The sequence below is a fragment of the Neovison vison genome, chromosome 8 (assembly GCF_020171115.1).
Source record: "Neovison vison isolate M4711 chromosome 8, ASM_NN_V1, whole genome shotgun sequence".
NCBI lineage: Eukaryota > Metazoa > Chordata > Mammalia > Carnivora > Mustelidae > Neogale > Neogale vison.
The window spans coordinates 23637166-23663528 of NC_058098.1; the positions used below are offsets into that span (position 1 = coordinate 23637166).

The window sequence follows — 26363 nt, forward strand, 5'->3', positions numbered from 1 at the left end:
ACAGAGACCCAATCCTCTCCCATTTATCACCCCCCCCCACACACACACACACATTCACAGTCCACCCCACTCCTGTCATACCTCAACACCATTATTTCTCTCTCCAAGTGTCCTTTCCGGAACCGCATCTAAACCTCTTAAAATGATGGTAAATATCCAGATTCCAGAAGCTTCATCCCAGCCTACAAATCATGATCTCTAGGGTGGAATCTGGGGACCTGATTTTAAAGATTCTAACACAAACTCAAGTTTGGACTCCCCGTCCTATGCTGATAGGTCAGGGGTCCCAGAAGGGGTTGACTGAAAGAGGAATCTGAGAAGTGCTGGAGGTCAGGGGATAGATCTGATGTCTGAGGAGAGACACCCAAGGAGGCATCTCTAAGTGAAGAAGCAGTGTGGGGATGAAGCAGGGGTGGGGCTGAGGTTGCGCGTGAAGGCGGGGTCTCTTGAAAGAGGGGTCTGGGGTCGGAGGAGGAGTCTGAGATCAGAGTAGGATCTAGGAGTCCAAAGAGGGGTCTGGGGTCCAAGGCCAAGTTTGTGGTCCGAGTTTGGAATCAGAGACAAGATCGGGGGTCGAGGCCAGATCTGCATTCAGTGGAAGGATCTGGGGGTTGAGGAGAGAGTCTGGGGTCTGAGGCGGATTCTAGCTCAATCTGGAAGGAGGAAGGGGTTTGGCCCCCGAGCTGCATAAAGTGTCCCAAGCCACTAAGGTCGCGCTTGCAGCGCTCTTCTCCATCCCTCCCCCACAGCCTCCGCGCTTTCTCCAGGACCCGCCGCCCTTCAGGTTCTCGGTCCACCCGGCACTCCGCCCACGTGCCGGTCCACTGCAGGCTGACAGCAGGTTCAAGCAGAGCCCGACGCCAGCGGGGGATGTGGTGAGGCGCCCCCTCCTGGCAGCCCAAGAGCTCAGGCCCCGCCCTCCACCGGCCCCCACCCCCGCCGCACCACTTCCGGCAGGCGCTGCGTTGCTGGGGGGCGCGGGCGAGGATGGCGGCGGAGAACGAGGCGAGTCAGGAGAGCGCCCTGGGCGCCTACTCGCCGGTGGACTACATGAGCATCACCAGCTTCCCGAGGCTGCCGGAGGACGAGCCGGCGCCCGCGGCCCCTCTGAGGGGCCGCAAGGACGAGGACGCCTTCCTGGGAGACCCCGATACCGGTGAGGCCCGCTGGCCCCGTCCCTGCCCCCCTGGGACGTCCCCGGTCCTCCTTCATCTACGCGGAGCATCACCTCCAGCTTCCATCTCCCTAATTCATCCCCTTCCACCTGGACCTCTCCCTCCTCCCTTGTCTCCGTTCGTTATCTAGTGGGGATGGAGATGCATTTCTGCCTTGGAGGCTTAGGATGCGACAAGGGTGAATGATGCCAGGAACTGCAGCAGCAGGGTTTGGGGTTGCCTCTCGGGAAGAACCAACTAATACGGAAGGAAGGTTGGAGGGGAGATGCTAAGGAACAGCTGTGATCACCTAGAAGAGGCCGTCCCTTAGTCACAAAGAACAGGGTAGGAGAAACCAAGTCAGACTGCAGCAGGATGGGTAAGGCTAGGTCTTGAGAAGAACTTCCCTAAGGCAAGGGTTGTGGGAAGGAGAGACCTTAGCTGAGAATCTCTTCACATCCCAGGAGGGTTAAGGAAAATATGATTTACATCTCTCTGTAAGCGGTGGATATTGGGAGACAGGGGGATGGACTGCATGACCTCTCAGAGTCCTTGGGGACCAGAGTGCCTTCGTTGCCCTGTGGATTACCTCACCCCTCCCGGAGCCATGGATTAGGCCAGGATGTTAGTAAGGTACCCTGCCCCCTACGAAGCAGGCTCTAGAATTTTGCTGTGTTCTCAGCCTTTGAAGGGACTGCAAAGGGTGAGAGTAGGGAGGGGGGCACAGGGCTTGGGGCAGACCTAAGGGCCAAGAGCTCTCTGAGCATTTCTTCCCTAGGGCTCTCCCTCCTATCCATGTGCCCCAGCTCTATCCTCTTCTCCATTTTTCATGCTCCATCCCCCATCCCTCTTTCCCTCAACGTCACTTCCTGGCATTAGAGCATCCCTGTGCTTCACTCTTCCTCCGGGTGCCTGCACTTGAGCCCTCTCCCTTACCAGCCTGGCAGATCCTGCTTCTCTGACCCAGCCTTCTCTAGCCTGGCCCTTCTGTAGCTATTCCCAGCCTGACAGCCCCAAACTCTTTCCTCCTTCACAATTTTCCAGTCATCTGGCCCTTATTAGCACCCCTTGCCAGCCTAACTAGACTGTAGCCTACCTGGAGGGAAGAGTAGGGAAGGCTGGGGGGGCTTATGGGCATCAGATATCCAAGCTGCAGGTCAAAACTTCTTTTCCAGAGAGAATAACCCTGGAATAGGGAAAGTAGTGGAAAGATGTGTCCTGGTGGATAACAGCCTGAAACCAGGACCTTTTTCCAGGGGTCAGGAATGCTACTTCTGGTTCCAGCATTGCCTTGATTCACTGTATGACAGTGGGCACATCTACCCTGACCTGGGCCTCAGGTTCCTCTTCCAGCTCCACTGGGAATGCCTATCTCTCCTAACCTAGAGATTGGAAGCCCCTGACATGTTTTCTCCTGGCTCCCTATAAATGTCCTAGCAATTATCAAGTTTGTGATTATTTGAGCAATCATGTGGTTATTCCATGTCTCTAAGCCCTATGAAGACAGGGTTGTGACTGTTTTTTCGCCATCCTTTCTCCAATGTCCAGCACAGTGCTAAGTGCTCAATAAAAATTTTTGAATAAATAAAGGAATGAGAGAGATCTCAGGATGAAAGAATAGCAGGGGAGGGAGTTCTCAAGCCTCAGGGAGTGCCTTGGAGAATTACGACAGGTTCTGCTCTCATCTTTACAAAAATCCAGCAGAGACCCCTGTCGCCTGAGTTTCTGGGAATCTCCACCTTATGCCACGGTTGTGCATTGATGTTCCAAGGACCCTTACCATCATATCTATGTAGTCATTTCAAAGCTATGTCTCAGACCACTACTTCTAAGCCCCAAGGTTCCTTTAACCAGCTGGACTAGCCTGTTGACTGACATGATCTCCTATGTTCTCAATCTGGAGGTTCTGCTTACTAATGCTGCCCCATCCTCTTACCCAGTACCTTGGTTGTGCCCAGCTAGCCTCCAGCCTGCCACTCCCCAGAACCAAATGCCAGCTGCCCCACAGCAGACCCTCTGGAAAATGGTGACCACTTTTAAGTTGGGGAGATTCTTGACTCTCTTCTGAGCTCCAGGTCCATGAGTTCCTCTCTGTCACAGGCATCGGCCTCTAGATGTCCTACAAGTGCCTCACCTTCAGGATGTACTATGCTGAATTCATCTCATCCCCAGACCTGCCCTTCCCCCAGTGTCATTCTCAGTTAATAACACTGCCATTCATCCAATCTCCAAGGTAGAAGCCCAGGAGCTATCCATGACTTCCTTCCTTCCTCTTACTTCCCAAAGTGATCAGATGCTCTCTGTCCTCCTAAGTATCTTGCAGTCCATCTCATCATCCCTGCCATCACCACTGGAGACTAAGCCCCCATCCTCTCTTACCTATATTACCCATAGGCTTCTAGCTACTCCCTGCCCCTCCCTGCCCCCTGCCCCACCAACCCCAATCTATCTGCCACCCTGAACTTCTGGTCATGTTATTCCTTGGTTCAAAAAAGTCTTTGATGATTCTGCCCTTAAAGGAATAAGCAAGCCAGGAATGACCTCAGTTTCCAACCAAGATCTCTCTCCTTATCTCTAGAATTGCCAAGTCAACTCTGTTCAGGATTCTTCTGTCATAAACTCAGTTAAAACTGACCTAATCTTAAAAGAGAATTTTATTGTGTAGCATAACTGAAAAATTCAGGGATGTGGGGCCTGAGGCATAGCTAGATCAAGGTACCTAAAAAGGAATTGGCTTTTGTCTTTTGCTTTGCCTTCCTTTTTATGGTCTTCATCTTCAGACCTCTCATTCTGTAGCAGCAAGATGCGCCCAGTAGCAGCAGGTTTACACCTTACCATTTTAATAATCTAAACAGAAAGAAAGTGTTTCTCTTTCCCAATAGTTGCAGCCATAGAACTAAGTTTGAGTCCCACAGACCTGGTGCTGATCACATACCTGTCGCTGAACCAGTGACTGTAGAGAGGTGCCTGTTATGGGCTAGGCCTAGGTCATGTACTCACTCTGGACAGGAATGAGTGAATAAGAAATGAGAGAGGAGATAGTGTTTTGAAATGGAAAATTGATTGAATATGGCATCTAATCAAATAAAAATCAGATGCATACTAGGCCAGTTGCTTCTAGACAACTCCTGTTGGTGTCCCACAAATTTAGAATTACCAAAATTAAACTCATCGTCTTTCTCCCAAAAGACTTGTTTCTTCTGATTCCAAACTCACATTTTCCCAGTGTCCTGCTATTGCTTTTACACATCAGTAAAATCAATGGTATTATTGCACTAGTGCTTACACAGTAGAGTACTCAGTAAATATTTTTGTTGAATAAATGAATAACTTAATGATTGACTGATGGGATAAAAAGTCTTGAATAGGCTCAACTCTGATGGAGTCATATCACTTCCCCTCTTAGTCCCTCATAGCTGATTAGAGAAAACAGATTTAAGGACAAGTACCTGGAAGTATCAGCTAGAATTAGCTTGTAAGGTTGGTTATTGAATGTGGAAATGACTCCTGATACTTTGTGGAGCAATGGAAGACAGATTTTGAGTTACTTTTGCTTCTGCCATTTATTCATTTTATAACATTAAATGGGCAAGGTCGCCTTTTCCAGCCTTAAATTTCCTCATCTGTAAAATGGAGAGAATAGGCCTATTTCAACAAGTTATGGGAGTGCTTCAATGAGGGGAATGTATGGAAAGTGCTTGGAATATAGTCACCATCAATAAATGTAAGTTCAAAGCCATTTTCTGCACTTCTTTTGAAACCTCTTAGGGACCAAGGAGAATTCTTTGCCTGCAGTAGGTATTTAACATGTTTGTTGAATGAATTCCAGTTTTTTTATAGACTGTGTGGTGTTGAGGGGTAGAGAGAGGCAAGCATGATGAGCTGAGGGAGGCTTCCAGAAGACAAGTTTCTTTTTTTAAATAAAAATTTTAAAATAAATTACATGTTTATGGTCCAAAGGAAAAAAGAGAGAGAGAGAGAAAGAGAAAGAATACAATGAGGAAAAGTAGAAGTCTTCTTCTCCATTCCTATCTGTGTGCAATTTTTCCTCTTTATTTAAAAATATGTGTGTTAATTTAGGAACGCCTGGCTGGCTCAGTCTGTGTAGAGTACAACTTTTGATCTCAGGGTTGTGAGTTTGAGTGCCATGTTGGGTGTAGAGATTACTTAAAAAAAAATAAAATAAAAGTTTATATATGCATTGATTTGGAAAAAAAGAAAAGAAAGAAATATGTACTAAAAATTTCAAAGAAAAAATTCTCCTACCCCATCTCATTCCCACCTTCAGTATCTTTCCCCAAAAGTAACCACTATAAATATTTTCTAAAAGTTCTCTATATATGTATGTGGCTTCTTATTTACACAAAAGAGGGGAGTGTGGATTATAGAGGGCCTTGAATGCCAGGTCAAGGAGCTTGGGTATTTATCATGTTGGTATTGATGAACCATGATAGTATTTAAATCAGGAAAATCTGTCAGTTTTCAGCATCATCCCACAGACTTTTGAAAGGGGTTTTACTCCTAGTGTATAGTAGCAAGTGCTCAAAAAATATTTATTGAATGAATGGACTTTTTAAAACACATTGTACAGGGGCACCTGGGTGGCTCAGTGGGTTAAGCCGCTGCCTTCGGCTCAGGTCATGATCTCAGGGTCCTGGGATCGAGTCCCGCATCGGGCTCTCTGCTCAGCAGGGAGCCTGTTTCCTCCTCTCTCCCTCTGCCTGCCTCTCTGCCTACTTGTGATTTCTCTCTGTCAAATAAATAAATAAAATCTTTAAAAAAAAAAAAAAACCACATTGTACATACATAGCAAGGGTATTAAGATCAAGGTGCCAGGCGATTTCTTTACTTTTCACAAATACACAGGACCTTTAGAGAACTGGTTTCAAGGCTAATATAACCCAGAGGAGGGAAACTATGGGAGGGAAGAGGGTCTCAGCCCTGGCCAAGGTGGAAAAGGAATGGAAATAACTAGAGGGTGCTGGTAGACATCATCTTATGGGATCCTTATACCCATTTGGCCAGTTAGGGATTAGCTCCAGTATTAGGATAAGAAAAGTGAGGCTCATGACTTGAAGAGACTCATTCATAGTCATCCAACAAGTAAGGGGCTTTGAGGTCTCCCCTGTCTCCACTCTTACTGTCCTTAGACTCATTCTTCAGAGAGCAGCCAGAGGGATCTTTTTAAAATACAAAGCAGATGGCTTCTGGTTCTTGCTTAAAACTCTGAAATACCCTTCCATGGTTCCTAGGATTAAATCCAAGCTTCTCAGGGTGCCTGGGTGGCTCAGTGGGTTAAAGCCTCTGCCTTCGGCTCAGGTCATGATCCCAGGGTCCTGGGATCGAGCCCCGCATTCGGGCTCTCTGCTCAGCAGGGAACCTGCTTCCTCCTCTCTCTCTGCCTGCCTCTCTGCCTACTTGTGATCTCTGTCAAATAAATAAATAAAATCTTAAAAAAAAAAAAAATCCAAGCTTCTCACAAGGCCCACAGGGCCCTGTGCACCTGGGCTAACCTCCACCATACTATTCTTTCCTATTGTTCACTACACCAGAGCCACCCAGGCCTTGGGGTTGTTTTTTTTTTTTTTTTTTTTTCCTATTGCACCAAGCTTATTCCTACCTTAGGGCCCTTTGCACCTACTGCTCCTTCTTTCTGGAACACTCTACACACTCACTTCTTGGTCTACATATGGCTAGCTCCTCATCCCTTAGTTCTCAGCTTAAAAGTCACCTCCACTGAGAAGCCTTGCCAAACCCCGCTAAGCAGCCCCCGACACACACCCACTATTTTCTATCGTTCCATCCTTTTTCTTCATAGCACTTGCTGCAAGTTGTAATGATATAATCCTTTGTTTACGTGTTTCTTTTCTTCTACTGGTCTGTGAACCTCATAAGGGCAGAAACTGTCTATTCTTTTTCCCTAGGAGCTAGCATAGAGACAGGCCCACAGCAGGCCCTCCATATTTGTTGAGTGAGTGAATGGACAAGCCAAGCAAGATTGGAAGCCAGGGTCTGTCCATTCAGTTTATGTAGCTACTTCCTTGCCACAGCAGGCTGGGCCCCAGCGGGAGCAGGATCTGGTTTCTAGGGAGGGCCCCAACCCCCTCCATTCCAGGAAGTGTTTGTCCTAGGTCCTGAGTGGGTCTCAGGTCTCAGGAAGTTTGGCATAGGGGCCAGGCTTCCAGCCCCCTGCCTCGCAGCTGAGGGCTCCTGTCTCTACTCAGCCGGGACTGCCCCTGACCTGTTCTGGGGTGCGTTGGGGAGACACCAAAGGGCAAGCAGTATTGTCTAGTGAGGTTTGCTTAACGGGGGCGGGGAGAGGGGGGAAGCCAAACAGCGCGGGGTGGGGGGGGGTGCCGGTCCAGGTAAGGTGCCCAGACCCACCTGGTTGCTGCCGGCAGACCCGGACTCCTTCCTGAAGTCAGCGAGGCTGCAGCGGCTGCCATCCACGTCGTCGGAGATGGGCAGCCAGGACGGGTCCCCACTGCGGGAGACGCGCAAGGACCCTTTCTCCGCGGCAGCGGCCGAGTGCTCCTGCCGCCAGGATGGACTTACAGTCATTGTCACAGCCTGCCTCACTTTTGCCACGGGTGTCACCGTGGCGCTGGTCATGCAGATTTACTTCGGAGACCCTCAGGTAAGGGGGTTGGGGCTGGCGGACAGGAGAAGGAAACTGGAGAAGAGGGAGGGGGAAAGCTCTTGAGACCGTGGGAATTGGAATTGCTTGGATTGCAGACTGGCTGAGTGGGGGAGGGAACCAGCAAATGTTAAGGAGAGAGGGCAGTGGGATAGAGAGGAAGGTCCCAAAGGGAGGAGCTCAGGGTATGAATGGGACAGAGCAAGGAAGGGATCTGATCATGTAAGAGGCACTGGAGGCGATCTAGGAAGTGTTGTAAGGGACAAGAAGGTGGGACTCCCACCCCCAACACCAGTGGAGGTTCTGGGGCTGGTGGAGATGCCTTAAGGAGGCAGAGGTCTCCTACTGCCCCCACCTCGTCCACTTTCCCTTCCCAGATCTTTCACCAGGGTGCCGTGGTGACTGATGCCGCCCATTGCACATCGCTGGGCATCGAGGTGCTCAGTAAACAGGGATCTTCTGTGGATGCCGCTGTGGCAGCAGCCTTGTGTTTGGGGATTGTGGCTCCGCACAGTTCTGGCCTAGGCGGGTAAGGTGCTCCCAGCTGTGGAGGTTGGGGTCCCCCAGGCCTACTTCTGTGTCCTAGTCTGTAGGCCTCATGTGGGGGGTCTTCGAGTTTGACCAGAGGGGCAGCTGGGCCCTAACTCCTTGCATTTTGTCTTTCTACACCCAATTTTACCCTTACACGGAATCAGAGGAGGTGTTTTAACAAGCTTGTTGTTTGTTTGTTTTTTCCTTAACTCGGTGAAGGCTTTTATAAACCATAAAGTAAGGTGCACAGGTGGGGGTATACTGTCACTAATTAAGGCAGGAATACTTTAACTTTTAGGGTTTACAAATCCTTAAAACAAATCCTGTAAGCACGATGAAAGCTATGGACCCTCCATCCCCCAAAAACACACCACAGACTGAGAACTCTTAAAACAGATTACAAACCGGCCACACATAGACCATACCTACCACACAGATTAGTTTGGTTTCCACACTTAAAATTATTAAAAACTTGTATACTATTGTTAAAAAGTTGAGAATTTTCATAAAAATCCAGATTTTCAATATCTCTGGAACCATCTGAAGACCTGGTAACACTGGGCCCACATTCCCACATGGCTGCAATTATCTGGAGCTGAATAGCATGACAGGACTTGTGCTATCCAATTGGCCATAGTTCCTACCACTCCCTATTGTTTATCTGTCCTGCCTTCCCTATTATGTTACTTGGCCGCAGGCCAACCATCTCAGATGCAGCTCCCATCTTAGATGGAAACAAGCCACAGAAAAGGGACAAGCTGACAAAGTCTATATCTTGGCTTCTGCAAGACCAACCCTGCAGGACCCACCAAAGAAGGTCCCCTTTTGGTTGGATACAGTCCATCCTTACATAATTCAGTCCTGGGAGAGGGAGCCGGGGCATATGGTGGAGGCAGGTGCAGGAAGCTGGCCAGGGTCCAGCTGTGGTCTAGGGTGGGGGCAGGAGGTAGAACATCTTGCTCTTCCAGTCTCTGGTTTTCCCTAATCAGGGATTAAAGTCTCCAGTAACAGGCCAGAAGAGGTCCATGGTCTCTGGGCCCCCAACCCCTTTGATTTCATTCCCTACCCTCATATAGTGGCTACGTCTCCAAATTCCTGCTAGAAGGGGCTCAGACGTCTTACTCCTGTGATAAACAGCCTACAGCCATCACCACTGGGGATGAAAGAGAGGCAGGTTAATTGTTTAGAGGGGTAGTACCTTATCAACCTCTCCTTCTGTGTCTCTCCCAGTGGGGGCGTGATGCTGGTCCACGACATCAGAAGAAATGAGAGCCACCTAATTGATTTCCGGGAGTCTGCACCAGGGGCCCTCAGGGAAGAGGCCCTGCAGAGATCCTGGGAAACCAAGGTGGGGACCCTGGTGAGAAGAGAGAGTCCGGGAGGGGGGGTCTCCCTTCACTGCCCTTCTGCTAACCCAAACATTACTTTGCTGAGTAATTATTATGGAAGTGAGGAAAAGAGTGAAGCAAGACACTCTTAAAGCTATGAAGGAGATAGGCAGTCCCCCAGATAAAATAATTAACCAAAAGATCCGTATGGTTGATAATGGGCAATACAGTAGCACCTTACTTCCCTGGCAACCCGGCCTATCAGGATGCCTGAGCAGCCTGAGAGTTTGCAAAGTTCCTGCACTATAACACACATTTCATTTGAAGCCTGATGACCATAACTTTCCCAGCACACAGTATATTGGAAGATTAAGGAGGAACTGCAAAAGGCAAACCCACTATCCAGAAGAAATAGAATAACTTGGAAAAATAGATATTTGGTGCAGTGGCAAAAGCCAAACACATGCCTGAGTTATCATAGCTGAGTAATGGTGATGTGATCATGGAAAGGTTAAATGAAAGTCCCTTGTCTATTATTTTAAAAGGTAGGAGTAGATAAAATCCAATGTAGACAAGTTTCCATCTAAATTGGTCACATCTTGGCTCTTAAAAGGGTTTGCTTAATTTATAAATCACTCAACTATGATAGATAAAGGAAGCCTTTCTGCATTTGCTGATAGTAAGTCAGGGAAATGGGAGGGATGCCTGCTTGGGGAGAGCTTGTCCCTCCTCTGGGATACTTGGCCTGTGTCTTTCCCCTGTGCCAGCCCCCATCCCTGGCTTGGGGCTCTGCGGAGTTCAGCCCAGCCCCCCCCTTCCAGTGACCTGGTCTCCTCTCTCCCTCGCCTGCCCGCCTCGCCCAGCCTGGGCTCTTGGTGGGGGTCCCCGGAATGGTGAAGGGGCTACATGAAGCTCACCAGCTCTATGGCAGGTAAAGATCCTCCCCCTGGGGACCAGGGGCCTCTGCCTGCATCTCTCCTTGGGTGGCCTTTTCCTACCATCCTGGATTCTTTCCTTCCCAACTCCCCCTCCTAATATCCCCTTCCCTTGCCAGGACTCTCCTTCCCAGGAACCCCCTTTCCCCCAGGACCCCTCCTCCTCCCCCCAGGATCTCCTCCACCCCTGCTCTCCGGCCCCCCCAGGCTGCCATGGTCCCAAGTCCTGGCTTTCGCAGCAGCTGTGGCCCAAGATGGCTTCAACGTGACCCATGATCTAGGTCAGTGGGGCCTGGGGGTGGGGGAAAGGCATGAGGTTGATGGGAAGGGGAATGGAAACCTCTAAGATTTGGGGCCCAAGCTAGAAAGCACCTCTCTTCCATTTGCTCCTTTAGCTCTCTCCCCACCCATCCTACCTCATAGGGATGCAGCCTCAAATGAGGGGATATGAGAAGGGCCCATATACACCCCCCATCTTCCCCATAACATGCTCCTGGGGGTGCTGGAGCTCTTAGGGCCAGCCACTCAGCCACCTCACCTGTGGTGCATCTCAGCCCTCTGCCCAGCTTCCTGTCCTTGCTTACAGCCCGTGCCCTGGCCGAACAGCCTCCACCCAATGCATCTGAGCGTTTCCGTGAGACATTCCTGCCATTGGGCCACCCGCCACTACCGGGCTCACTGCTGCGTCGGCCTGACCTGGCCGCAGTACTGGATGTACTGGGCACCTCCGGCCCCGCCGCCTTCTACGCAGGAGGCAATCTCACACTGGAGATGGTGGCCGAGGTGAGCACTTGGGGAGCCCCCCTGCCCTGAAGGACCCCACTGCAGGGACATCTTCTTCCTCTTCCTTCCCTCTCTGTCTTTCTTTCTACATAAATGTACTGATGATTCCATTTACTTAAGATTCTCTAATGGACAAAACTAACTTCTGGTGGCAGGAATCAGATCAGTGGTTGTTTGGGGTAGGAGCAGTTGACAGGATGCAGCACAAAGGACCCCAGGGATGATAGAGCTGTTCTATCTTGACTGAGCTTGGGTCCCCCAGGGCTGGTGCCAACCTGTGCAGAGCCTTGACCTATCCCTTCCAGCCGTGGCAGAGACCCAGGATCAGCCTCAGCTTTCCCAAGCCCACAATCCCACCCTGCTCTTGGGTTCGCTAGGGACTGAGGGAAACCTTCCTTCACTGGTCACTATCAGGACTGGAGATATTGACACAAGGGCTTACGAAACAACCCCAAAGACTCCTAATCTGAGGTAGTAATGGGTTCTGAAAACTGTTGTCAGTAATTCAAAACTCCAAATGGGAAATTATTTTCAAGGTAAGGATATACAAACCAACTCTGTGATTCTCTCATCTGTACCATTGGGGTGATTATATGTTTCTCTGCCATATGGTTGTGGGAATTGAGTTGGTCCATCATTCATTCTACATTCACAGAGTGCTGTTCTATGTCAGAACCTATGCTGAGTCCTAGAGGTATGGCTATGTGATAAATGCCCATCTCAAATGGACTTAACTGAGAAGTCCAGCAGAGTACTGGCTGTAGGTCTGCTGGGTCCAGAGCTCCATCCACATTGCCAGGCTGTGGTCTGTCTCTCTCTCTTTCTGCCACATCTCTACTTTCTTCTGTTTGAATTCACTCTCTATCAGATCCTCTCCATACCTGCTCCCCACCAGCCATCCTTCCAGCAAACCATCCCAGAGAAAGAACATTTCTCATTCCAACAGTTACAGCAAAAACCTCCAGGTTATGTCTCATCAGCCTGTTATAGGTCTCGTGACTATTCCCAAACTTCCCAGTAGGTCTCATGACTATTCCCAAATCACTGGCATGGAAAAGGAATGTTCTGATTAGCCACACCTGGATCTTCTGGAGAAGGGGGAGAAGGAGACTCAAACAAAGACTATCTAAGCTTTAAAGGAAAACAAACAAACACAAACAACCCAAAGTTGAACACACACACGAGCCAAGAAATTCAGTGTATATAGTTCACTGTGGGTAGGGTTTCAAGTACTAAAAAATTTTAAAAATAGAGAGAGGGAGAGAAGATTCCTAGTGGTTATGCTAATTTAGAAATGAAAATTACCATGCTGGAAATGATGAGTCCATCAATTTGTACAAAATTGGTTCATTGGTCAGTAGAGTGCTTAATTATATCCAATGAGAGTCATTCCTATCAGGATCATCCAGGGTTCATGGTTTGGGAGTGGATTTAGTTAATCGTAATGAAGTGAAGAATCCAGTTTTGATATCTTATAAGCAAATTCTGCTGTAAGTAGAAAATGTTCCTTTTTCTTTTTCAAGTAATCTCTACGCCCAATGTGGGCCTCGAACTCAGGACCGCAAGATCAAGAGTTGCATGCTCTACCAACTGACCCAGCCAGGCATCCCAGAAAGTGTTCCTTTTACATAGGCAGAGAAGGTAGTATGTTCAAGGCCATGGAGTCATGTGTTCAGAAACTGTAGGTCACTCCAGGTGGCTGTACAGAACTCACCAGGGAATAGCAGGACATGAAGTGGGAGAGGTGGTGGGGGCCAGATCACAAAGGGCCTTGGATGCCAATCTAAGGAGGTCATTCAGAGAATGTCTGATACATAGCAGGTGCTCAGTGTTTGTGCTTTTTCCCCTTCCTTTTTCCCAGGGTACCCAGGGCTAGTAGGGTCCCTAAAGGTCATGATGGAAATTGCAGAAAGCACAAAAGTTACAAACATCAAGTCTGTCTTTGATTCAAACATATACCATAGGCCAAGCCCACATGCCCACAGTTTTGGTGTGTGGCTCACAACTGTGGTGGGTCATTCTCGCCCCTGCAGGCCCAGCACGCAGGGGGTGTCATAACTGAGGACGACTTCAGCAACTACAGTGCCCTCGTGGAGAATCCCGTGTGTGGCGTGTACAGAGGTGACCTCTCTCTCAGCTCTCAGGGTCCCTGCTCAGGAGAAGCCTCCCAGTCCATGGCCACCACCTTTTGGCCTAGAGACTCCTCCCCATTGTTCAGGAGATAAACTGAGGCAGTGAGCTTGCCTGGGCAGCCAACTGTTGAAACAAGCCAGAGTCAGCCCACCTTCTACAGTAGTTGTGGTGTCAGTTACCCCAAGTATTTAGGATATGGAGTGGGAGGTTTAGTCAAAGGCTCAGGCCTGAGAGTTGGGGTTCTGGTCATAGATTTTCTTGATTTGGGCTCTGTGTTGCCTCAGCCCCACTCTCAATGCCCTGTACTTCCTAAGAAGAATTCATGAGTCCATCTAGCTTCGTATTGAACAAACTTTTCAAGACAATTATAGACCTGTCCCCTCATTGTCTCAAAAGGAAACTGAGGCCAAAGGATAGAATGGAACTTAACCTAGCAATCTCAAACCAGCAAGGAGCCCAGAAAGCTAAACTTTTGACATGGATGAAGTCCATGTTTGCTGAACCCAAAGTGGTGGGTTCCTGGGTCCCTCAGGAGGTTCCCAGATTCTCAGATTCTCTCCTTCCTAGGAGGTCTGGATCACTTCAAGCCCCAGAATAGTTCCCCTCTGAGTTCAGGTTTCCAGGATTCAACCTCTAGCCTGATTATTCCACCAGAGGTGATGGTGTATGGAACAGAGGAAGAGGGTAGCTTTGGAGCCAGGAAGACCTGGGTTTGAGTACCAGCTATACCATTCACCTTGAATAAGTCACTTTCCACTCTGAGCCCTGGTTCCCTCCTGAAAAATGGAGATAATAGTGGTGCTTACCTCTCAGGGCCCCCATGAAGATTTGAGGAGATGATGTTGAAAGCTGCCCTGATCAGAGTGGATACTGAATGCTTATTTGATTTTACGTTTCTCCTCCCAAGCCTGAGTTCTCTTGGCAATGCCAGTACCTTGAGTGCTCTGGGTTCCCTTTGTCTCCTGTAAACTTGGACCAGCTGCATCTCTGTGCCTCACTTTCCTCACCTGTAAAATGAGGATGATAACAATACCCATTGTGAGGATTAAATGAGTTAATCAGTTAACGTTATGCATCAGGTATTATCATTATTATTTCAATGTCCAAACATCAAATAATAGGAGCCTCAAATAGGAAGAGGAGGTTGTCACCCCCAAGAAGTTTTGGGGGTCATGGGACCATAAGAGGCCCTGAATAGAATTCTGGCCTGTGGGGGGAGCTAAAAGGAGACACATGATAGGCCAGGAATCTAGACATCTGGACACCTGTCCCTGTTCTGGCTACAGTGTGACTCTGGGCAGACTACAGTCCTCTTGGACCTTAGTTTCCTTGTGCAGAAGAGGAAACTAAAGGCTGGTGTTCTAGGTTGGAGTCCTGGCCCTGCCCTTGACTTGCTGAGAGAACTTGTGTGGGTCCCTTTGCTTCTCCGTGCTTTGCCTCTCAAGGCAGATTCCTTGTCTGATGAGGGGCCAATGCAGTAGTCTCAGTCTACGTGATGGTGGAATGTGGAGATCCTCCCCTGCCATTTAGTCATTTCTTTTTTTTTATCCTCCAGGCCACCTGGTTCTCAGTCCCCCACCCCCGCATACGGGTCCTGCCCTCATCAGTGCTCTCAACATCCTTGAAGGCTTCAATCTCACCACGCTGGTGTCCCGGGAACAGGCTCTTCACTGGGTGGCAGAGGCAAGGCCGACCCCTCCACCCTGCCCTGGGTCTTGGTATACTGGGAGTGGGGGGATGGGCTACTGCCATGGGACAGGACTAACCTCCAAGTTTTCTCACATGAGGATCATTAGTGTGGGTGCTGGGAGGAGCCTGGCAGCCTCTTCCACACTCCTGTTACATTTTCAGACCCTGAAGATCGCTTTAGCCTTGGCCAGCAGACTGGGAGATCCTGTCTACGATTCTACCATCACTGAGAGCATGGATGACATGCTCAGGTGGGTCCCAGGGCAGGACTCTCAGCGTGGCAGAGGTGGTGGTGGGTGTGAGGAAGGGATCAGATGAAAAGCAGCTGGTACAGCAATAAGACCTGGAGTCCCAAGTCAATTTCAGCTCAGTTACACCTCAGTGTGACACTGGTTGCCTCTCACAGCACTTACCTCAGTTTCCCCGTTTGTCTGATGAGTTAGTATGCATCACTTGGCTCTTAAAACTCTCTGACTCTGGCAGGGCACATACCTGGGCCCACCTGGGCCCCCTTTTAAGTGGAAAAAGAAAACTTAAGAACAATGAAAAGTCTCCAAGCAAATACCTGAGGTGATGAGGATTTTTACCATAATGTCTCCACATTAGCAGCATAACACTATAGTAAGATTGTGGGCTGTGGTCAGACTGACTCAATTCAGATCCCAGCTTCACGATCCACTAGCTAAGCAGCACTGGGCAAGTCATTTAAATTCTGTCTCAGTTTATACAAGGGGGCCTGACAATAATGGTGCCAACCTCACGAGGTTGTGGTAAGGACAAAATAAGGTCATACGTGCAAAACACGTTGTGTGGCACATAATAAATATTCAACAAATGGTATTAGTAATTGGCAATACGGGTGGGTAAGAATGGTTGCTATTTGATTGCTACTCTGACTGACTGAAAGGCTAGCTAAGGGCAAAATCAGAACCCCAAAATATAGTTAGCATAAATTTTGTAGTATTACTCAAACAACTCCATGAATAAGTTGAAAACAATGAAACTAAAATGAATAGGTTATAATTAAAAGACAAAAAAAGCAACAACCAAAAATAGTAAGCAGTTCAGGGTCACAAGGATAAGGGCTAAAAGCAAAGCGTCTGTCCCCCCACCCAATCCACTTGAAACAAAGCCCTCTGTACCACTTATGCGTGGCCTCCACAAAATTTGTGGTTGAAAACGGAATGAAAGTCTTCAGTAATCCTTGGTAACTTGTCACTCTAATGTTCTAGAATCACCAAACTAACGGTCATTAAGTAAGAAACCCTCAGCCCAAATTTAAAAGATCTGGAGAATTTCATGTTGTTTTCAGCCTAGCTGTAACATACACACACACGTGTGTGCACACACACACACCCCTATATTAAATTCACCCAAGTAATTCTTCGAATAGTTATTAAGGGTTGACTGTATGTCAAGTCTTCCTGTGCCTTGAAAAAGAATTCTTTTTTTTTTTTTAAAGATTTTATTTATTTATTAGTCAGAGAGAGAGAGAGAGCGAGCACAGGCAGAGAGGCAGGCAGAGGCAGAGGGTGAAGCAGGCTCCCTGCCGAGCAAGGAGCCCGATGCGGGACTCGATCCCAGGACTCTGGGATCAGGACCTGAGTTGAAGGCAGAGGCTTAACCCACTGAGCCACCCAGGCATCCCAAAAGAATTCTAATAGTAGATAAAATCCCTGTATACAAACCCTCCTCTGACTAAACTCTTTTTTTTTTTTTAAGATTTTACTTATTTATTTGACACAGAGAGAGAGAGAGAGAGAGAGATCACAAGTAGGCAGAGAGGCAGGGAAGCAGGCTGCCTGCTGAGCAGAGAACCCGATGCGGGGCTTGATCCCAGGTCCCTGAGACCATGACCTGAGCTGAAGGCAGAGGTTTAACCCACTGAGCCACCCAGGTGCCCCTGACTGAACTCTTCATAAAACTTCAGTTCAAGGGGCACCTGGGTGGCTCAGTTGTTAAGCCACTGCCTTCAGCTTAGGTCATGGTCTCAGGGTCCTGGGATTGAGCCCCACATCAGGCTCTCTGTTCAGCAGGGAGTCTGCTTCTTCCTCTCACTCTGCCTGCCACTCTGCCTACTTGTGCACTTTCTATTTCTCTGTCAAATAAATAAATAAAATCTTAAAAAAAAAAAAAACTAGTTCGAAACTACAAACATTAGGTTAAATAAATTGTTTGTTCATTCAAAACAAATATTATCTGAGCATCCACTATGCCCCAGGTACTTTCAGAGAGAAGATTAAGTGAATAAATAAAGTCAAGTAACTAGAAGACTCTTGATTTAAGTACTAAATAAAAGTTGGCTCTAAAAGCGAATCTGGATAACACCTAAACGAACCCAGTCAGTTCAACAATGATTTCCTGGATGTTTCCCATGTGCTCAGAATGAGAGATTTTGCTCTCACAGACCTAATAGTTCCAGGCCATGGTGTGGGGTAGGGAGACGTTAATCAAATAATTGCACAAACAGACATCACACTGTGGTAGGGGAGGTGGATTAAGAGCCTGCTGTGTATTAATCTCCTACCCCTTGTCTTTTCAGCAAGGTAGAAGCCGCCTACCTCCGGGGCCACATCAATGACTCCCAGGCGGCCCCTGCCCCACTTCTGCCCGTCTACGAGTTGGATGGGGCTCCCACAGCTGCTCAGGTGCTGATCATGGGCCCTGATGACTTCATTGTGGCCATGGTCAGGTATGCCAGCTCAGACACAGAACCCGGCACTGGAGATCATCTGGACCAGGAAGAGTTGGGAGCCAAATGGGAATGAGGGTGACCTCAGGGCTTACCTGGCTCCAATCTCTATCCCCAGCTCCCTGAACCGCCCTTTTGGCAGTGGCCTCATCACCCCCTCGGGGATCCTGCTCAACAGCCAGATGCTAGACTTCTCGTGGCCCAACAGGACTGCTAACCACTCTGCGCCCAGCCTGGTAGGGCCTTGCATCCCTCCTCCCCTGGGGACCTTGAGGCTAGGTAGGAAGTATAGCATTATGGCTGCTCCTCCCTCCCTACTTCCTCTAGGAACTTCTAGTATAAAGAAAAGGAGCCTAAACAAAGTGTCTGCTTCACCTGCAGCCCAAGTCTGGGGCTTGGGCCTGAAGAAACCCCGTCCCATTCTGTCCCTGTCTCACTGTGTTAACTGGGGAAAGTTTGCCCACCCCCCTTGGCCTCAGTTCCTTCATCTGTACAATAAGGATATTAGCCCTCATCTGATGCTTTGGCACTTTTCAGTGCAGTGGTCTACGATTTTGTGATGGTGAGCAGATTGGTCTCAGCCCTCTTGTTAGTCAAGGGAGGAAGGAGATAGGAATTCTGGTCTAGTTGGAGGCCAATACTCTTACTCTCAGGGCATGCTGGGGCCCTGCCAGGACAATGAGAGATAGGGATGACCAGGGTGGAGATTATCCTCTTCTTCCCTTTAGCCATTTGTCTTGGCTTGGTACCCTCCCCTCGCACCCATGGTAGCCCCATAACAACTCAGTGGGTCCACATCCACCCCAGTTATCCAGGGACCCTGCCTGTTTCATAGACAGCAAACTGTGGCCTGGGAAGGGACCAGTCTCCCATGAAAAGCTGCCCCACCTGTTATCTCCCTGTGGTCTCGGTGCTCTGACAACAGGAGAATTCGGTGCAGCCAGGGAAACGACCACTGTCTTTCCTGCTGCCCACCGTGGTCCGGCCAGCGGAGGGGCTCTGTGGGACCTACCTCGCCCTGGGGGCCAATGGAGCTGCCCGGGGCCTCAGCGGACTGACCCAGGTGAGGTTTCCTCCATGGTAGGCACTTTGTGGCCAGTAGCCAAGCTGTGCCCTAAACTGTAGGTGCCCTCCTGTCTCTGGCTTGGTCTCATCCCTAGCTCAACAAACATAGGCGGAGGCTGCTGTGACAGGCCCATCCTGGGTACTGGGGGCATAGGCTGTGCTGAGTTTCTTAGCCAAAATGGAGCCCTGAAGCTCCCTCTCTTCTAGATTGGATGGGCAATCACGGGTCAGTGGAACTGAGAGGTGATTCAGCACCTGGGCTGCCTAGGTTTGTCAACCTCAAGTCCCATGATGCCTCTGCTCAGTATGTAAAGAGACAAGCAGCCCTCTTTAGAGTCTGATTTTTTTTTTTTAATTTATTTAACAGACAGAGATCACAAGTAGGCAGAGAGGCAGACAGAGAGAGAGAGGACGAAGCAGGTTCCCTGCTGAGCAGAGAGCCCGATGTGGGGCTCGATCCCAGGACCCTGGGATCATGACCTGAGCCGAAGGCAGAGGCTTTAACCCACTGAGCCACCCAGGCGCCCCTAGAGTCTGATTTTGAAAGGGAGTGTCTACTCTCCAGAATGTCTCACAATAGTTACACGAATGTTTTGAGCACCTGATTTATGTGCCAGGCACTTACATTGGCAGGTGGTGAGTTAAGTAACCTGAGTTTTGGAATCAGACAGTCCTGGGCCCCAACCCAAGTGCTGCCAATTTCCAAGTGCATGATGTGGCATTCGCTTAACCTCTCTGAACCTCAGTCTCCTCATCTGTAAAATGGATGCAGTAACAACAGCTAACCTTTATGTTGTTCTACTAAGCACCAGGCATGGTGTTACATGTGCTTGCTCTTTTAGCCTTCCCAACATTGGGAGAAATCCTTATTTCCATTTTGTATATGAGGAAACTAAAGCCCAAAGAGGTTAAAAAGTTAGGTCCAGTTGCGTAAGAATGGGCAGAGAGTTTGTTTTGAGAGCATACCCACACTCCTAACCTTTAAGCTAAAAGTACCCATTCTGCGCCCTAGACTACTCCAGCTATTATCCCTGTCCTGGCCAGGGAGAAGGGAGGAGAGAATGACTGTCAGGTAATACTCCTAGAATAAGGGTTCCAAAGAGTAAGAAGTCTGGCCCAGGGGTGAGATCTGGGGAATCTTGAATCCCCATCCCTGGGGCAGCCCTGACTTCTACCCCTTGGCTGCCCACAGGTTTTACTGAATGTTCTGACCTTGAACCGGAACCTGAGTGACAGCCTGGCCCATGGCCGTCTGCATCCAGACCTGCAGTCCAACCTCCTGCAGGTGGACAGTGAGTGCAGAGCAGAGATCCCCATGGGATGGGCAAAAAGCCGGGTAGAGAAAGGGGCTCCTCCCAAGGGTGTCCATGCCTCCACCAGCACAACTGCTGCCAGTGAATCTTTGGGCTCTTCCAACTAACTCCTTTGGGACAGGGAAGGATCTGGGGACTAGAACCAGATCTGTCATTTACTGGTTGTGTGGTCTTGGGAAATTCATGTCTCCACTCTGAGCCTCAGTTTTCTCATTTGTAAAATAAGATATGGTTTTCATTCTGCAAACCTTTCATTCATCAGTTTGTATGGAATACCTACACTGTGTGCCAGGCATTATCTTAGGTGCTGAGGATATGGTATTTACAGATAGAGAGGAAAATAAATAATCAAAGCAATATAAGAAGTAAAATAAGTGCTCTGCAGGCTGACATAGAGACTGACTCAGTGACTAGGGAAGTCTTCTCTTTGGTGACATTTAAGCTGAGATCTGAAGAGTAGGAGGGTACCCACTGTGCAAAGAACTGGGGCAGGTTTTGTAGGCGAAGGGAACAGATGCAAAGAATTCAGGGCAGAAATGGGCTTGGCATGTTTTAGGAGTAAAAAGTAGACCATGGTGTGTGAGAGTGAGATGAGGCCAGAGAGGCAGGTAGGGGCCAGATCATGGACCTTGTAGATTACAGTGAGAAAATAGACTTTCCTCTAAGAAAGGTGCCTAATTTTAGACACAACTTAATTTTGTAAATGGGAAAGTATGTACAGCTTTGAGGAATTTTTATTACAATAGACGATGTATTATGCAAGTTCAAAAGGGATAGAACATTGAATGAGACATGGTTCTTGCCTAGTTGGTATTATCATCTGCATTTTACAAAGAAACTGATACGCACAGAGGTTAAAAATCAGTCAGTGAGTGGCAGAATTGAGATTAGAACATATACCTAGCTGATACCAAAGACTCAGTTTTTTACCACTTGTCTCCTAGACTAAAGCACATTAGAAGTCACAGACCTAAATCCTCAGCAATCACACCCTGTGGTCTGGCTGGTAACACCCTGGATCTGGCATGATGATAATGAGGCTATCCCAACTAATAACTTCTGAGCTCTCCTGAATGTGGGGCTCTATGATGCTAAGTTACCTGGGCCAGGGTAGGGGGATGGTTGGATTTGGTTCATCCTAGCCTCCCTTAAGGAGCTCACAGTCTAAGACAGGAACATGAGGAGTAGAGGCTTAGCGAAGGGAAAGTTCATCCACTAAGGGCTATGGGCTGGGTCTTGAAGTATGATTAGGTATTTGGCTTGTCTAGAACCCAGAACATTCTGGACAAATTGTCAAAAGCCAGAAAGCAGCCAAGAGGCCTGCTGGCTCCTAGAGACCATGTTTCCTAAACTTCAGAATTTATCCAGCACCTTCATGAATTTTGCCACATTTACATACCATCTGAGCCATTATTTACATATGTACCTCTATAAATGGACTTCTTTTTCAGTGTAAGTGTATTTTATTTTTTTTTTATTTTTTTAAAGATTGTATTCATTTATTTGACAAACAGAGACCACAACCAGGCAGAGGGGCAGGCAGAGAGAGGGGGGGAAGCAGGCTCCTCACTGAGCAGAGAGCCCGATGCGGGGCTCGATCCCAGGACCCTGGGATCATGACCTGAGCCAAAGGCAGAGGCTTTAACCCACTGAGCCACCCAGGTGTCCCATAAGTGTATTTAAAAAAAAATTTTTTTTTAAGATTTTATTTATTTATTAGAGAGAGAGGGAGGGAGAGCAAGCACAGGCAGACAGAATGGCAGGCAAAGGCAGAGGGAGAAGCAGGCTCCCTGCCAAGCAAGGAGCCCGATGTGGGACTCGATCCCAGGATGCTGGGATCATGACCTGAGCCGAAGGCAGCTGCTTAACCCACTGAGCCACCCAGGCGTCCCCCATAAGTGTATTTTAAAGGTAAATCCAGGGGCGCCTGGGTGGCTCAGTGGGTTAAGCCTCTGCCTGCAGCTCAGGTCATGATCTCAGGGTCCTGGGATCAAGTCCCGCATTGGGCTCTCTGCTCAGCAGGGAGCCTGCTTCTTTCTCTCTCTCTCTCTCTCTCTGCCTGCCTCTCTGTCTACTTGTGATCGCTCTCTGTCCAACAAATAAATAAATAAATCTTAAAAAAATAAATAAATCCAATATCATAATCACACATGGAAAAGTAGCATCATTTGCCACAAATAAGAGATAAGTAACTACGACAAGGCAACTGTTTGTAGATCTTCCGTGAATATGGTACCCACAGAAGGCTCTGAGCCCTGCTCTCTCTATTGAAGAAGGAGGTTAGAAATGTTAGGGTCCAGACTAAAACTTAGTCCTTGCCATCATCTAAAGGATTGAAAATGAACTGTAAAGGAAAAACACGTTTGACTTGGTGATTCACGGCTATTCAGTGTTATATCTTTACCTTATCCCATCTGCAGAAGTAAGAAGGCCAGATCTTTATTGAGGAGCAGTAAGAGGTAAGGTTACAGGGCTTATCCTGGAGGTTCTTGGTAAGAGGCATGGGCTTATCCACTTGACTGGAGATGGGATAGACCTGAAATGTTTAATTTAGGGGAAATGGATTGAAGGGGGGAGAATTTAAGTTGGGGAAACAGAGGCAACTAAGATAAAGGACCAAGCAAGAAAAATGCGAGGGCCTGAACTTACGTTAAGAGGGTGGGGATTTCTTCATTTATCCATGTAAAGGCAATGAGGATCGATGGCCAACAAGACAACATCCTTGCCTTCAAAACCCTTATAATCTAATGGAGAGGGACATAGTAAATAAATTAATAAGTAAACAAGTAGCAATAAGTATGTGGAAAGAAAACAAAGCAAGGTGAGGATGACAGGGCTGCCATTTTAGATAGCGGTCAGGGAAGTCCTCCTCCAAGATTGGAATGAAGTAAGGAAGCCGGTTTTGTGACTAAGAGGAGAGCATTCCAAGTAGAATTTGTGCAAAGCCCTGAGGCAGGAGCATATTTGGCCTACCTGAGGGACAGCAAGGAGGCTAAAGCAGAGTTAAGGGAGAGAATGGAAGGAAGTGAGGAGAGGAGTTTAGGGAGGTAGTGAGGTCCCGGATGATGTTGTGCCTTAGACGCCTTGGTAAGGACTTTGGATTTTCTTCTAAGAGTCATCAAAGATGTCAGAAGTTTTTGAGAAGGGGAAGTGAGTGGTCTGACTAATGGCTTAAGAGGATCCCTTTGGCTCTGTGTGACTAGGCTATAAGGAAGCAGGACTGGAACCAGAAAGACCAGTCAGTGGGCTATGCAGTAATGGCTGCATTTTGGCTATCCTGGCAAGTAATGATGGCGGTTTGGCCTAGGCATGTGGCGAGAAGAGCCCATAGCCCTTTCTTTCAATATTAAGAATGAAAATATATTATTGATCACATACTATATGCAGCATTCTGATCTCTGTGCTTTCTGTATTTTATCTCTTTAAATCCCTACAACAACTTCATGTGGTAGGTTCTCATATAATCCCCATTTTATGCATGAGGAGGCTGAGGCTCAGAGAGGTAAAGCAGTTTGCCCAAGGTCATACAGTGGGCATCCAGGACCAAGACTCAGGTCTGACCGTGGGACCCCTGAGTCAGTGCTCTGAACACTGAATGTATATATGTTGGGGGGATGGTTTTCAGGTGAGTTCACAGAGGAAGAGATTGAGTTCCTGGAAGCCAGGGGTCACCATGTGGAGAAAGTAGATGTCTTATCCTGGGTCCATGGCAGCCGGAGAACCAACAACTTCATCATTGGTGTGAAGGACCCTCGGAGCCCAGACGCAGCTGGAGCCACCATCCTGTAGAGCAGTGGGGTGGGGCGGGGGTCTCTGTTCCCCCGCTTTGCATGTTCCTAGAGTCCCTCCTTCTCCCAGGTTTGGTCTCAGGGGGACCCCAGGGATGCCCTAGATCATGGGCCAGAGGGGATACTTAACAAACCCTATCCCAGAGTAACTGGAAAATTCTCTAACCAGAAGCCTGTGGTGGTGGTGATGGTGGTGGTGGTGGTGGTGAGTGTCCGTGTCCACAACCGGGCAGACAGTTCCTTGAGGAATCAGGCTGTCTGTCTGTCTCCTTTCCCTCAGCCATGCTGGCCCTGAGCTTAGGGATGTGCTTGCAAACCCTTCTCAAGGGTCCTCACAACCCCAACATCTCCAGTCTGGCCTGACCTGGACCTTGTCTTCCAGCTCCCTTCTCCTGTCCCCAGCCTCATTTCTTAAATGACTAGGATTTTTTTAATGGACCATCCTGGGGAGGGGGTGCTCCTCTCTTCCTCCCACCAAGTTGAAGTGGGGCCTTGCATCTGGGGGGGGCAGGTTGTGGGTACGGGTGGGGGTGGGGACCAGCTCAGGGGCTTCCATTTGCAAAGGGGAATTAAAGAAAGACTATTGCTTAACCACGGCTCTGGATTGATTTATGTTTGGCTGTGTTGGGAGTGGGAGCAAGTGAGGTGGTGCAAAAGCAGCCAAAGCCATTTGTTTATTATTTGTTTCTTAAACTGGATATTTTGGGTATTTCCTTCATGTTTTGATTAAGATATGAAGCTTTCTGATTTGAAAACTTACTACGGGGGTGTTGGCTGTCTCAGTCGGTACAGCCTGCAACTCTTGATCTTGGGGTCATGAGTTCAAGCCCCACATTGGGCATGAAGCCTATTAAAAATAAATAAATAAAAACATAAATTTTTTAAAAGTGAAAAAAATAAACATATAAATCAAAGCTACAGTATTTAGAAACAGTTTGGTACTGGCATGAAGCTGAACATACCATTGGAATAGAATTGAGAGTCCAGAAATAAACCTAGATATCTATCATCAATTGAATTTTGATAATGGGGCCAAGATCATTCAATGGAGAATGAATAGTCTTTTCAACAGATAGTGCTGGTACAATTGGATATCCACATAAAAAAGAACAAAAGTTTGACTTTTACCCCATATCACATACAAATAGTAACACACAACAGACCAAAGACCTAAATATAAGACCTAAACATAAGAACTACACAAGTCTTTAGAAAGACTTGTTTTCTAAGACAAATCTTAGAAAGAAACATAGGAGGAAATCCTCATGACTTGGATTTAGCATTGGTTCTTAGATATGATCCCAAAAACATAAGCAACAGAAGAAAAAATAGATAAATTGAAATGCATCAAAACTAAACACTTTTGAGCATTAAAGGGCACTATCAAGAGGGTGAAAAGACAACCCCCCAAATGAAAGAAATATTTGCAACCATGTATGTGATAAGGGTCTAGTACCCAGAACCTTATCAGGGGTGTGCTTATAAATCACACTTCAGTTCAACAACCCAATTAACAGTTGGGAAAAGAATTTGACTACACATTTCTCTAAAGATATTCAAATGACCAGTAAGTCCATGATAAGATGCTCAATATCATAAGTCAAGAGGGAAATTCAGATCAAAACTACAATGAAATAAATACCACCTCACACTCACTAGGTTGGCTATAATAATATTATTTTAAAAATAATTTTTAAAGGAAATAAGTGTTGGTGAGGATTTGGAGAAATTGGAACCCTTATAAATTGCTAGTGGGAAAAAAGGGTGCAGCTGCTGTGGAAAACAGTTTGGCATTTAATGATTAGAATTATCATATCACCCAGCAATTCCACTTCAAGTTATATACACCCAAAGAATTGAAAACAGGTGTTCAAAACAAAACTTGCACATGAATGTTCCTAGCAGCACTATGCACAAAAGGCAAAAGGTGAAAACAACCCAAATGTCCATCAGTGGATGAATGGATAAGCAAAACGTGGAATATTCATACAATGGAATATTATGTAGCCATAAAAAAGTAATGAAGTACCGATACACAGTACAACAGGAGTGAACCTTGAAAACATTATGCTAAGTGAAAGAAGCCAGACACAAAATGTCACATATTGTATGATTCCATTTATACATGAAATATCCAGAACATGCAAATTGGTAGAGACAAAAGGCAAATTAGTGGTTTTTAGGGACTGGGGAATGGGGGGTTGGGAGGAAGGCGATCTCTAAAAGGTACAGGTTTTCTTCTTGAAGTGATAAAAATTGGCTGTGGTGATGGTTGCACCTGTGATTGTACTAAAAAGCAGAATTATGTGCTTTAA

The 26363-nt window shown here is 47.6% G+C and overlaps 1 protein-coding gene across 4 annotated transcripts; it reads left to right on the forward strand.

The window, feature by feature from the left end:
* The first annotated feature begins 981 nt into the window (after window positions 1-981).
* On the forward strand, window positions 982-24603 carry GGT7 (gamma-glutamyltransferase 7). 4 transcript variants are annotated; one of them, XM_044263182.1, is made up of 15 exons: window positions 982-1156; window positions 7556-7791; window positions 8169-8320; window positions 9553-9670; window positions 10514-10581; window positions 10793-10866; window positions 11172-11368; window positions 13402-13489; window positions 15057-15184; window positions 15353-15441; window positions 17733-17882; window positions 18001-18118; window positions 18808-18945; window positions 20140-20239; window positions 23886-24603. In XM_044263182.1, the coding sequence occupies exons 1-15, from the start codon at window positions 988-990 to the stop codon at window positions 24047-24049; spliced, it is 1989 nt and encodes a 662-aa protein (XP_044119117.1). In that variant the 5' UTR covers window positions 982-987; the 3' UTR covers window positions 24050-24603. The 4 variants fall into 4 exon arrangements, with proteins under 4 accessions (XP_044119117.1, XP_044119119.1, XP_044119116.1 ...); XM_044263184.1 differs by having other exon boundaries at window positions 20140-20232; window positions 23886-23948; XM_044263183.1 differs by lacking the exon at window positions 982-1156 and adding an exon at window positions 7309-7405.
* Window positions 24604-26363: the final 1760 nt, after the last annotated feature.